This window comes from Osmia lignaria, chromosome 15 (genome assembly GCF_051020975.1).
Source record: "Osmia lignaria lignaria isolate PbOS001 chromosome 15, iyOsmLign1, whole genome shotgun sequence".
NCBI lineage: Eukaryota > Metazoa > Arthropoda > Insecta > Hymenoptera > Megachilidae > Osmia > Osmia lignaria.
The window spans coordinates 12,757,824-12,770,728 of record NC_135046.1 but is presented as its reverse complement, the minus strand read 5'-3'; the positions used below and the strand labels follow the sequence as shown (position 1 = coordinate 12,770,728).

Below are 12,905 nucleotides of genomic sequence, written 5' to 3'. Positions count from 1 at the left end.
ATCGTTCCGATCGTAATATTTATGAATTTCACCCTATACTCGGAGCTGAATTCGCGTCAAATTCTCGACTTTGAAACGTTGGAAGAAGATCGAAAGGGTTCGCCGTGTGTTTTACAGACAGAAGGATAACGCGTTGAAATATTGCGACACCCATAGGGGCGTGTTCGGAATGAAATTCGGGGAGAAACATTGTCAAAGATTTTCTTCTTGAAAGGACCAGGGAACGACTCACCTTCCGTTCTCCTTTAAACGACGCATGAAAATCGTTGTTACTTCGGGGATGGTACCCGCTGCGAGTTTCCAACGTATCGAGCGGAATCTGTTTAAAAGGTAGAGAGAAGAAGAAGAATTCCATTCTAGCGGAACTTTTCTCGTCTTTCGATGTTCCAAGCAACTACGTCGAGACAGCACCTTTTCTTCCAATATTCACCATCTGCATATGCGGCTTCGGCTGAGATACACCGCGATCCAATTTGCATATACCTACTACATACCACCGCCTACGCTCGTGATACGTGCCACGGAGAATCTAATCAAAATCCCGGATGATGATAAACGAACAAAAATACGGAAAAGAGCCGAGTACCCTTATTCTTTTTATTCCATTTAATTCCTGTTCTGCGTGAGATGTAAAAATTGTATAAAACTCTCTTGTCGTGTGCGGTAATCGAGCCAAGAGCAAAGTATCGATCAGCGAACGTTACAAGGTTAGCGTAAATTAAACGAGATAAAATTAAAGAGAAGGAAGACAGGGGTTTGCGAACTCGAGCTACGATAGCGATACACTTACTTAAAGTATCATAAGTCACGGATATCGTTATCACGGTTCATCTCCTTATCTATCGGGTCGGAGAAGACAAAGGGACGCAAAGGTCGAGAAAAAGCAATCAAGCCATCTCGATTTTCCTTTTTCCCACCACCGTTACGATATCGCACCGTATGTTACGTCCCCGGCCATTTTTATCCTTTCACGATATCGACTATAGGTTGTATATATCGTTATCTTCGTAATTCCTTTCGTTCCCCTTCAATCGATACGCCTTCTCGTTGTTACAGAACGAATAATCGTGCGTCAATTTGACACCTCGTAAACAACACTGTTTACATTTTATTGCGGTCGGTGTATTTCGCGTTAATTTTACCGACATCATCCAGCATCGTTCAAATCCATGTTTCAATCGAATAACCCGACGCCCATCGTCTACCGTAACCTCCCTTCTCTCGCAGCATATTATCTATTTAATATCAGTGACGGTAATTTATATCGTAATTAATACCAACGGGAAAACGATCATTCTGGCAATGTTCAAACAGCGACAAACAACGAACCGTCGCGTCCCTTTGATAGTGTAATCGGATAACTGGTACATACAACGATTCGTCTACCGTGTCGATATTGAATTTCACTAAATTTTGACAAACGCGGGTGGGATCGAGACCTCTTGACCCAACGATAAAAGGAATCGTGGGAATAAAAAGTGAACATGGTAGCGAACTACGAACACCGGAAGATCAGGCGTCTATTTTTCAGAAATTTCGACAACATATGTTTCGCGTGTAAAGTATAGAAATTGGATCGGTGAGAAAAATTGTACAAGCGAAATCGACGTGTTCGATCCCTCTGAGATAGAATTCCATGGATTTTGAAGCGAAACACGTCTAATAAATAAGGCTGATGTATTAGCTCGCGTTCCCAATGAATAGATAACGTCGATGAACATTATTAGCGGTGAAATAGTATGGAGAGATAAATTCGATCGATGATTTTCGGTGTAACCCGAGCAAGACAATCGACTAGAGAATCGGAGCGAAGCGGTTTCGAATGGTAGTCTCAGTCTCCGGTAATAAATAACCCCCCGCGTCAAGGAGATCGCGGAGCTGAATTTATCCGCGGATTATCGCGTCGTTTCATTCGATCCTCTTTTTCCAGCAACGCGACCTTTCCTCGCGCTTCCCTGGATAAGCTCGGAGTAGAGCAGGGCGTATATTAAAATTTGTCGACAGGAGTGGCGCGCAAAAAGAGGATGAAATTTAAGGGTGGCCGGACTCCGAGTTGGGCATCGTACGCCCATTCAATTTGCCAACAAATTATCGACCGTTCGCCACCCTACCGCGCATCTATCATTCACCAGATCGAATTTGACGCGGAAATCCTCTTTCTCTGAAAACCATAGACACACGTCGGGGTTTTCTACATTTCCGTTAATTTGTACTTTTGCTCGATTATCAAACGTTCATGAAAATTAACTTCGTTTTTCCCTCCGTTGAATCATCCCCCGGAAACTTTGTCGATCGAAATTACGCGTCTCGAGCGAGAAAGTAATTTTTCAACCACCACGAGACAAGCGGATCGATGAGTCCGCCAGTCTTCTCGATGAATTTTATGCGAATTAAGAGCGGCCAGCGTGCTAGCAGCGAAGAAAAATAGAAGAAGAGAACGGATTGAAGGAAAAATGAATCGACAACCGTGAGGCAGGATGCGCCATGCCACCCTGTCAAGCCGACAGCTCGTTTACCGTGTCTGGTTAACACCTAGAAACCCGCAACATTTCACGCTTCCAACGAGAACAAGCAACCATCTCTCCTATCACCCCGGCATTCTGTTATATCGATAGGCTAATTAAGGGCCGCGATGGAACGTCGACGAACGACCAAGTCGCCGTACGCCACTTGGATCGGACATGCTCATAATGGATAATTACCGGTGGATCTAACGATGAAACGGCAGCTAATTAACGGAACTTCCACGATGCCAGACACGTTCTTGCCGATGTCCTTTTCGCTTCCACCGGAAACGCAACGATCCCGATGGATCTAACATCCGCCTCGACCTAAAATTTCTTTTTCCTACGATCTCCATCCTAGCGTCTCGTCGCGCGACGCGGTTCCTAATTGCGAAACCGTCCGTGTCTCGTCGCTAATTACCGCGTCAATTAGATGCAACGACATACTCGAGAATTAGAGGCAGCTAGGTGTGTTTAAAGTACGCAATTTTCTCGGCTGGTCGAGCGGAGATGGTGGGATGGTAGAAGGGTAGAACGGAATGGCGGAGAGGGATGCGACTCGAGAGTGAACCGGCAAAGAGGACCAAGACCTCTGAGGAGGCTCGTTATCCGTGTGTACTAGGCTCAGACAAACAGCCTCATTTGTCACGCGCTGACCTCACCGCCCGACCTTCCTCCTTTCTCTTCATTCTCTTCTTCTCTTTCACCTAGTCGCCTAGCTTTCTCCCCGCGTTACCGACTACGACAGCCCAGTCACCCGAAACGTCAACGACAGGAAAATCCTCGGGCTTAAGCTCCAGCCGTTTCCAACTCTCGTCGACCGTCTTAAAAAAATGTTTGCAATTGTTTCGGGGCTTCTTTATCACCGGTTCCAACCTTCGAATTCCCTTGACGGTCTCAAAATTTGTTAGAGAAATAAGGAACGAAGCACGCTCGAACCGATACAAAAGAAAATGAAATTAGCTATTGTCTGGTAAATTGTACGGTAATTCGTGCGATATTCGCGCAAAATGCTGCCTCCATAGAGGATGATTGCAGCAGCGATGAAACACGAAGAACGAGGATCGTTAAGGATGGCGACGGTAAAAGTGGTTTTACCCGCCACGTGTCCAACAACCGCTCATTTCGTCCGCATTCGCTATCCACCGCACTGTAAAGTGTACAGAATGGCTTTGTCTCAAAATTTCCATGAAATTTCAAAACGAAAGCTACGCGATGAAAAGGAAGTTTCTTTTTTTTTTTTTATCGATAACGAAAACGATCGAGAAAAATTTGAAGCAATTGCTCGCGCTGTTACGACCTAAGCGCGGCTCATTCCCGTAGCGGTATTTTAATGAACAGTTCGCGGGGAACGATTACGAGCAAGTAATTTCTTAAGCGCCGAAGAATATTCCAATTAAGGCAGAGTTTCTGTAATTACCCAATAACGATGTTACGTTAAATACCGTCGACGACTCTTCAAACTTTCTTTCCATTCGTTTCAGCATCGTTTCTGGTATCGATTAAAAGGCGGACAAACTCGTTTGTAAACTTGTAAATTCGTGGCAACTTTGGTCGGACAGAAACACGGCTCGCCGATAATGTTATCGCGAGCTCGCTTTTCCGAGACACCGACCAACCGGAAATTAAAATATTCCTCTACAGTTTATATTCCGTATCGCGTTTATACTCTCTGTCTCTCTTTTAACCTACACCGTACGCAAAACCATTCGCTCCGGATAGAGGATACATCGTCGAACAAATAGCAAAATCGTTTGCAAAACATGTTATTTCAAATTTACAATTAATTTTTGAGATGTTTGTTTAATAACTAACACAGTTGATTTCCACCTAGGATAATAGCGATTTCCATCGACACAAACGCATGCTTTCGGTAGAAAGCATTGGATGGATGGCAATAGGATGGGGGGTGAACGGCGTTAAACGCGTTTAGACGGAAACGCGTATGCAAAGTATACGGTTGGAAATGAAACGGTTCACTCGACGTAACACCCGCGCCGTTCGAACGCGATCGACTGATCGATGACCTGAAATTCCTATAAACGATGCCACACCACGGAATCGACGCTACACCGCGATAATGTATTAGGTTCTTGATTAAATTGATTCGATTGATCGGCAAACATATTGCAAGCGCGGAGCTGTTCGCGGTAACCCCAACCCCGCGAAGCTTTCCACTGGTAAATGAACGCCGAAGAATGACAAACGTCGGTAATAATCTTGGGACGACTGAATTTTTCAACTTTCAACTTGAAACGAACGATCTACCATTTCCTGTTCCTTCACCCTTACCTACCAAGCCATTATCGCTCTACGAATTGATAATTAATCATCAAAAATATCAACAATTCGCGAGGGAAAGCCTATTATTTCATTCACCATCAATAATAACTGATATCAAAAAGCCTGTTAATATGCGTGCAAATTCGCGATTCGTGGTCTTTTTTCTGGTCGACCTTTGAGCTACGATACCAATTTCCAGCAATGAGCATAATATACACAACCGGGTAGGTAATTGGCAAGACAAAAGATCGCCGCAATTAAAGCGATCGAATCGATAATACGATTATAACGAGCCTCGCCTCGGTTACGGCACGATCATGCCGCATTATTATCGTTTGTAAACAATCCTTGGCATTAAACTATATCAGGATTTATAATCGGTTCATGAACGTGTACGCCATCGCCATCGCGTTTACTTGTTATTATTTGCTCCATACTAATTTATTTATCTCGGCTATTAGGACATAATGGAATTAAAGTCTGACTACTGCAATTTACACTGGACGTTAACATAACGCCGCGGTACAATTGCGATATTATTGATGAAGGACGGACCTATAAACCGTAATTGCAGTGATACATAGATTTACATATTTTAGAAAGTTTCGCCCTATACTAGGTACTACGTGATATTTTACTCTACATCGATCAGCGTCGATAGTTTGATTACTGATTACCAATTAATCCGATGATACATAATTCGTTGATTTCAGCGCAACAACCATTCGATGCGCATTAGCTATCGAGCCGTTGCATAATTAGGTCGATACAGCTTCGGGCAATCAGACGAAACGGAATAACCAACACCGAATTGTTAGACCACGACTATATTGACAACTATGTAGTGGATAATAGAAACCGACGTTTCTTGTCTCGCTACCGAGTATAGCCGAAACGACTAAAGTTGTTCTCAATTAAAGTTTACAGACGTACGACGGACAAACAATTATTCTTCAACAGACGACGTTGGAATAACGTTAATTGCTCGTGTCGCGAAAAAGTTGGCGCGAAATTAGCGAGATCCGGCGAAATTAAAGTGGCAACTTTGTTCTCTTTCCGTATATCTCATTAAAAATGTTTTGTGCCCGCGCCAACTCGCGCAACGATATTACGGTCAGCTCGTTAGCCGTCAGAATGGATGGCTACGTCGACGTACAATGACATTATACCCCGGAGATCCACGCGGCCCGGTTAAATAAAGCTCGCTTATGTTTTGACAAACTCAAGTGTTCGAAATGAACGAGCAGCGGGGAAACTAAAACGAACATGCTTTCGACTTCGAGTCGACGGAGAAAAATTTCATGCACTCTGAACACGTTGTCGGTGCGGTAAGCTAACGTTCGTTTTAATCCGCTGTTTTTTAATTAAAAACATTTCCCTCGCGAAATCCAGAAAAAACCGTGCTTCCTCGACGTTGCAGGGTCAAACGGGCAGAGAAACGAATTCTCCTGTAACTATCTTGAAATTCAAAGAACGACCTTTTCCTCTTTCCTTTCTGTTTCGGTTAAAGCGGCCAGAAAATCGGCTTCTAACGAGAGATTTTCACCGCACCGTTCGCGAATAACAAATCTTCCTAACAAAAATATTTCAAATGTGGAGGAAAAGAACGAGCAGCATTGGCTGATCGAACGTCGGGAATATCTGTATTTTGTATATTTCCTGGTAAAATATGAATCCATGCACTCAACGAGATGACACGAGCTTTTCGCGATGGATCAGGGAAGAAAAGGGCCGCGAATACGAAACAATGGAAACCACCGACGTCCGACCAGCTTTCACGGCATAGCCGTCTCGTGTCCAGAAGAAATTTTTCAACGAAAACAACGATCCTGTCCCTCTGTCGACCCTTGTCTCGTCTTCGTTCCCGTCTCTGGTTCACCAACAAACTCCCCATAACGGTTCTTTCTCATTTGCATCCTTCCTTCTTCAGCTTTCTCCAACGTTCTATCCGCTAGTCGCGTCTTCTGTTTTCAACGCGGTAAGGAATGAAAAATATTAAGCGGACCGTGTCGTTTACTCGTCCTCGAATACGACGCCGGCTGAATTTGTTTGCCACGCGTGAAGAAGGAAACTTTGAAATTTCATCTTTCGGTAAAATATGTCCTCGAAAGAGTGTTGATAGAAAAATAAAAATAAAGCGCGGACGGCCGAGCTGAAAGGATTACACGCGTACTCATTGTAACGACTTAAACGAACTCCAAGCAGACCGTTTAATTCATCGAATTAATCCCCCAATTACGCGAGAAATTGCGTTAGCTTGAAAAGTTTCCGAGAAAAGCGACCAGAGCGTGGCGAAGAATTTCATTTAAAAACCGATAATTCGATTGTAGTCGGTGGCCTGAACTTTGATCGCGAGATAATGAAGAGAGAGTGAGAGATAGAGAGAGAAGGGGAGAGAAAAAAGAGAGAAAAAGGTGTAACAAAGTTGACTTCATTAACAGATATCGCTTTTCAAGTCGGCGACAAGGTAGCGCCGTTGCAAAATTACTTCTATCGCGGCGTAAATTTTAATTAAATACGCTTTTTAATACGGAGGAGCTATTCAGCAATGGCTTCCAGTCAGGCTAATTTAATTAATATTTTACGCGATGCGTCGCTAAAAAGCCACGAAAGCCACGAAAACCGCGAAAGCCGAGTAGGCGGAAAATTTTATCACAGGAACGCTCCGCGAAAAAGTAACACACTCCTCGTTTAGTTATATTCCAGAGTTTCCACACGACAGAACAGATCGATACAGAATCCTTCTGTTTCTTTAATGTTTGTTCATATAAGCATTCTTTTATTTATGTTTACAGAACTTGCCGACCGTAAAATGCTTCACGCGCGCTTTGTCCATATTAATAATTATTTTTACTCTACGTACAGCTCGAAAACTCGATATCCAATTGCTAATCTCTTTTATTCGAAATGGAAAATTTCTTTGCTTTTTTCCCTAATAATTTCTGTTGGCGGATTTCAACGAAGGGAACATCGCGATTAACCGGCGAAACGAGGACAAACGAGATCCCTTCAAATGTTTCGACAAAATGGCAAACTCCAAATTGTGAAAGGAAATCCTTCGGATAAAAAGAAGAGGAAAAATCCATGGCTGACATGACAAACAACCAATGCGTCTGTCCGAAATGTCTTCATCGATCGTGTCCGCTTCCGCACGCGGAACCACCCTACGACGAACTAACGCACCAAGTCGACGACAACGTTTTATCGGTGAAAATACCGAAACATAAAGGATGTTTCCAGTCGGACGAGGCAGAACAGGAAAAGCTCAGCTTCGACTTTAACTGCGCGGACGAAGACGGTACGTCGCGTTTATTACCCTCTATACTACTTAACCTTTCGCGATCAATATCAATTAAGTGTTTCATTCGTGCGCTACCTATTCGAAACCAAGTACAACGAAAGCTTTTCATTTTCCTGTTCAGATTTTACGTACACAGAAAACACATGAAATAAGAAATAAACAATGCAAGATTTATAGTTTACAACGAAACTCGCGAAATCCTGTTTGCTCGGATAAAGAACTCGTTGTTTGCGATTCAGTCGGTAATTAATTTTCTCTGTGAAACTGTTGAAGCATGCAAAGAGAAGAAATATAAGTTTTTCTCCAATTCATAGATACAGAATTAAAGCTAAAGTATAAAATATTTCTGCAACTACGATTAACGAGTATGAGAAATCACGTGTCGAGTTCAGCTCGACGTACGAGCTGTCGAGATGAAATATAATCGGAAACCCTATTTAAATTTATTACGTTTCTTCCATTCTTTTGTTTCTTTGTTTATTTCGCGTGCAACAGGCGATCAGCGCCAACGACTAGAGTCACTAAAGTATCATGGGAATGCGGGTTGAGAAAAGGAAATGCATGTGGCATTGTTAAAGAATTAAGATAAGCCGTTTATAATTCAGGGGAAAAATGTAAGCCTGGTTGCACGAAGGTTCTAGTGATACCGGATCAGTATCCGCCAGTGAAAAAGGCCGAGGAGGAAGTGCTCTCGTTGAGGGCTATAAGGCACACTATGCCCAACGACGACCTAAGGAACACGCTCGAAATTGAATTTAAGGCGCCACGAAATTACATTCCTCTGCCCGAATTCGGCCCACCTCCGCCCATAATTGTACCGAGGCAGAATATTAGATCGAGCAGAAAGGGCAAGCGTAAAAGGAAGAAGTAAGATTTCCCTTGTCTGCCTGCCTGCCTGCCTGCCTGCCTGCCTGCCACGAAAACGCAATTACACGCAGGGACAAAGTTCAACTTGCAAACTTGCTCGGAAACGTAAAGAAAAACGAATGAATTCGAGTAAATGCAATCTACCAGTGAAAAAAGAAAAGGTAACTCTTTATTCGGTTTTACTTTCGAGCTTGCGAATCCGTGATGTCTACGATTTTTCGGGAAACAACCCTGTTTAAAGATCTCATTGGCTGGTAGGAAGCCAAAGCGTTCTTCGCCAGTTGGTCGTAAACGCAGGGGCACCCAGGAGGCCGAATAATGGAACGATAAATCACTGGCATTATATTCTTGCGCATCTTGGAGAACGATAAATCATATCGAAGGCATACGGACGCGTCGCGTCGCTATTAAACGTTTTCGGAGCCATTGTCTTCCGTGACGGCGCGGCTGTCGGGGCTCTTTTTTAATCTTAGTTCCGTGTTTTATCTGCTTCGACGAATTGCAGATACCTATTGTTTCAATTTTAACCTCCAACAACAAAGCCACGGATTACAAAATAATAATCAATTTATAACGTTCAATTGACTAACACTAAACGTATTGGCAAGTATCCTGCACGATTCGATGCCGCGTTTAAGACCTATTACAACATTGCCTAAACTAGATTATCGCGTCGACCAACATTTGTACTGCCGGTGAAATTGCAATTTACATAGTTCCTCGTATCGACGTTAACGTGGCAAGCTCATATTCGATCTTACCGCAAAACTGGCGAACCTAATTATTTCAGATGGCCTCGCTATTCCACCGATGACCGATGCTGTGATCGTCGGTTAATTATTGCTCCACGATCGGTCGCGGTTATCATTCGGAATTAGTCATTTTCACGCGTTCGCTAACCCGAAGCAAATACGTTTTCGAAACCTGAACTATTTCTAACCGTGGAGAGAACCGTCGAGTCGCGAAACGTGTTGATAAATTGCCGATAATTACGGGTATGATTAAATAAAGCAAGATACATAGAAATGCGAGATAAGTAGCGATATTCGCGTCGAAATCGATCGAAAAATAATACGAAACCCTGATTCTCGACGCTGTCTCTGCTCCCTTCCTTATAAATATTTATTATGCGCAAACAGAAACGACGAGTTCTGGCAGAAACCACGCGACGAATTCGATCGTGAAAGCATTTGCTTGTACTTTAAACGATCTTCCCCGATGCACTGTATAATTCAATAAAATTTGAATTTATCGCCGGCTGCGCGTGTGCATTGCGTCCCAAAACTAGCGAAAACATTCTCGTTTCCTCGAACTGAAGATACAAGTTCAACAGATGCGACCCTCCGTAATTTCGACTATTCGAATTCCTTGTTCGTTCGTTCGTTCGTTCGTTCGTTCGTTCGTTCGTTCGAACTGCTGGAAAAACGGAAACAGACGTCCGGATAAACGGTTATCGGTGACTGGTTAGGAAACCGGCAACAACAGACGAAATTTCGAAAATATAGAGATCCTCTGTAGGGGATGAATACGTGCTCGAATCTGTATGTATGAACGGAAGTAGAGATCCGTGGAGTTTCGAAAGTCTAGGTGGAAGGGAAGGGAAACGAAACGGAAGAAAACTCGATCCTATTCGATCCGGCTCGTTGTATTCGTCGAGTCGCGCGATAACCAACTTTATCCGGACACGAGATTTCTCGCAGAAAATACAGCTTTTTCCCAGTGATTCCATCGCGTGCCGGGAATAAACCGGGGCTGAATTGACGTTTGACCAGCCCGTAGGCGATACGAATATATACCGTAAATACCTGCCTCGCCCACCTGCCTTCCTCCCTTTATTTTATTTATTTCACTTTTTTTTCTTCTCTTGTCCTCTCTCGGATACCGAGTTCCAGCTACGTGCCTAGCAGAAATGTTAGGCATTTCATTGCGTGACGTCTACAAACCTATTTATTTTTATGGGATAAACCTCGCTAAGTGTACCCTTTGACACGCTTTCATTGCCAACCGTTCGTAATTATGATTTGCGAACGTTTAATTTAACGAAAGAAAATTATGGAATAACGTTCGATGCGACAATATATCTTGGATTGTAACACGCGTATAATCCACCTTTCGAATCGGCAGCGACAGCAATTTTGCCAGACAAACGACCGACTATACGACTGGTAGTTGCAGCAGTGGGCTTTGGTAAACAGATTAAACGCGTCTGTTCTGCGAGTCACGTAGGTGAGCATCAACTGTGTTCGTTATTAACGTAATCAGGTGCAGCTGAGCCGCGATGCGCGAATACGCTCCAACACGGTCAGTTTTTACGCAAACGATCGCGAAATGTATCGATTTCGCTCTAACTTATATTTCTTGAAAATCTACAAAGTTCTGTCTGTTTCTATTCTTCACCTAAATGTCCAATCCGATTCGATTCAAGTTATCTTAAATCGAACCGATTTCCCCCAAAGTGGTCTACAAACAAGGAATTTGGATCGAATTTCGTGCCAGTTTTCCCTCTCGCGAATGAACTGGGAGTCAACACGAAGCGAGAAAAACGTAAAACTTCGTCAGGGAAAATTGTAAAAGGATAAAGAGTGTAAGCAGACGAAGGGTTGTTTCGTTGAACGAGGACAGCGAGTCGAGTCGAGTCGAGTCGCGTTGGAATTTCGGTCGGAAAGGCTTCAGATCTTACACGAGCCATCGTGCTTGAGAAACTCCTATTTTCCACCCTTATCCACCCACCCCTTTCGCGAACCTAACCGAGGAAAGAAGAAGACGAGAATAGCGAGGAGGAAGGATGGGAAAGTTCTAACGCACCAGGCTACATTTGCATTTCTCGACACTTAAGTCCGAGAGGCGCGCCGACGTTATGCAAATCTTAATTCGCCTCACTGGAAAACTCGTAAAATTACCGAGCTTTTCCGTAATAAAGCCTCAAATTACTTGCACACCTTTCAACCCTTCCCTGTTTGCCTCGTCACCTTACTGAAAAAACAATTTCCCTCTATTGCTTTCTCCTGATAACCATTATCATTTAGGAAAACGATCGTTCAACAGACTGCTTGATATTAAAACGAAATTAGACTATTCAGACTTTCCTTCCCTCCCCATTAAATGGATCATTCTCACAATCAATATCAACTTTCTCGCAAGTACTTGTTCGAAATATAACATCTGAGCTCCTTTTTAATATTTATCGAGTATAAGTTCAGAGTTCAAAGAATTTAATCATAAATTTTTAAATTTTTAAATCAATGCGCGTTTTAAAAACCGTTCTCCTAACACCATCTGACAGAATTTAGCAAAAGTAATGGAATAACAGTTCACTATAGTCATCTAGCGGAGAGATCGCTAATCTATTTCAACCGTTTTTACAAAATGGTGCTAGAGGTACATTCTTCAGAACACGCAATGATATAAAATTTACAAATATATTAAACAATAGATGGTATATGCAAATAAATAATTAATTATTAAGTTTTATGTAACTGAGAGTTACTAATATAAGGAAGTAATTATCTTGTTATAAGCTGAAAACTGTACTCACCGCAAAACGACCAACAGCGTAGAGTGAACATCTTGGAATTAGCGATTTCGTGATCACACCAAATATTAAAGTCATAAACACGAATTTTTATGAAATTAGAAACACTATAAACTGTTCTTTTACTCACACGACACTTAACTAAACAATTATTACTGAATCGCTTGAAAAACACGACCCGCGTTAGACTGTTCGACGTGTTCGTATGTTCCGGGCAACTTTCTCGAAGCGACTGACTAGAGGTCGCGTCGGAGAGAAGAAAATCAGACGCTCCGTCAGTTATGTTTACACGGAGTTAATCCCCGACTTTATATTTTAAATCTTATTGCGCATAGATTGTACACAATAACACACGTTTTAAATATAAAATATATCATTTGCAACTAATTAAATTTTGTATTCTTTTTCAATCGAATAA

The 12,905-nt window shown here is 42.7% G+C and overlaps 2 protein-coding genes across 4 annotated transcripts in view; one reads left to right on the top strand and one right to left on the bottom strand.

Moving 5' to 3' along the window:
* The window catches only part of LOC117608422 (band 7 protein AGAP004871), a 126,611-nt gene extending 113,789 nt beyond the window's left edge, over positions 1-12,822 (bottom strand). The window contains exon 1 of the mRNA XM_076692478.1: positions 12,491-12,822. The gene's annotated coding sequence lies outside the window, so the exon portion shown is untranslated. The remainder of the gene's footprint in view (positions 1-12,490) is intronic.
* LOC117608426 (uncharacterized) lies at positions 7,610-10,678 on the top strand. 3 transcript variants are annotated; one of them, XR_013063498.1, is made up of 3 exons: positions 7,610-8,085; positions 8,694-9,116; positions 9,214-10,678. XR_013063498.1 is itself a non-coding variant. In XM_034333522.2 (2 exons), the coding sequence occupies exons 1-2, from the start codon at positions 7,872-7,874 to the stop codon at positions 8,957-8,959; spliced, it is 480 nt and encodes a 159-aa protein (XP_034189413.1). In that variant the 5' UTR covers positions 7,610-7,871; the 3' UTR covers positions 8,960-9,204. The 3 variants fall into 3 exon arrangements, 1 of the variants encoding a protein (XP_034189413.1); XR_013063497.1 differs by having other exon boundaries at positions 9,197-10,678; XM_034333522.2 differs by lacking the exon at positions 9,214-10,678 and having other exon boundaries at positions 8,694-9,204.
* Positions 12,823-12,905: the final 83 nt, after the last annotated feature.

Excerpts from the sequence above, each read along its gene's own strand:
- LOC117608426 (XM_034333522.2), top strand. The coding sequence starts at position 7,872 with ATGGCTGACATGACAAACAACCAATGCGTCTGTCCGAAATGTCTTCAT. Across the intron at positions 8,086-8,693 it reads TAACTGCGCGGACGAAGACG|GGGAAAAATGTAAGCCTGGT; the intron begins GTACGTCGCGTT and ends TTTATAATTCAG.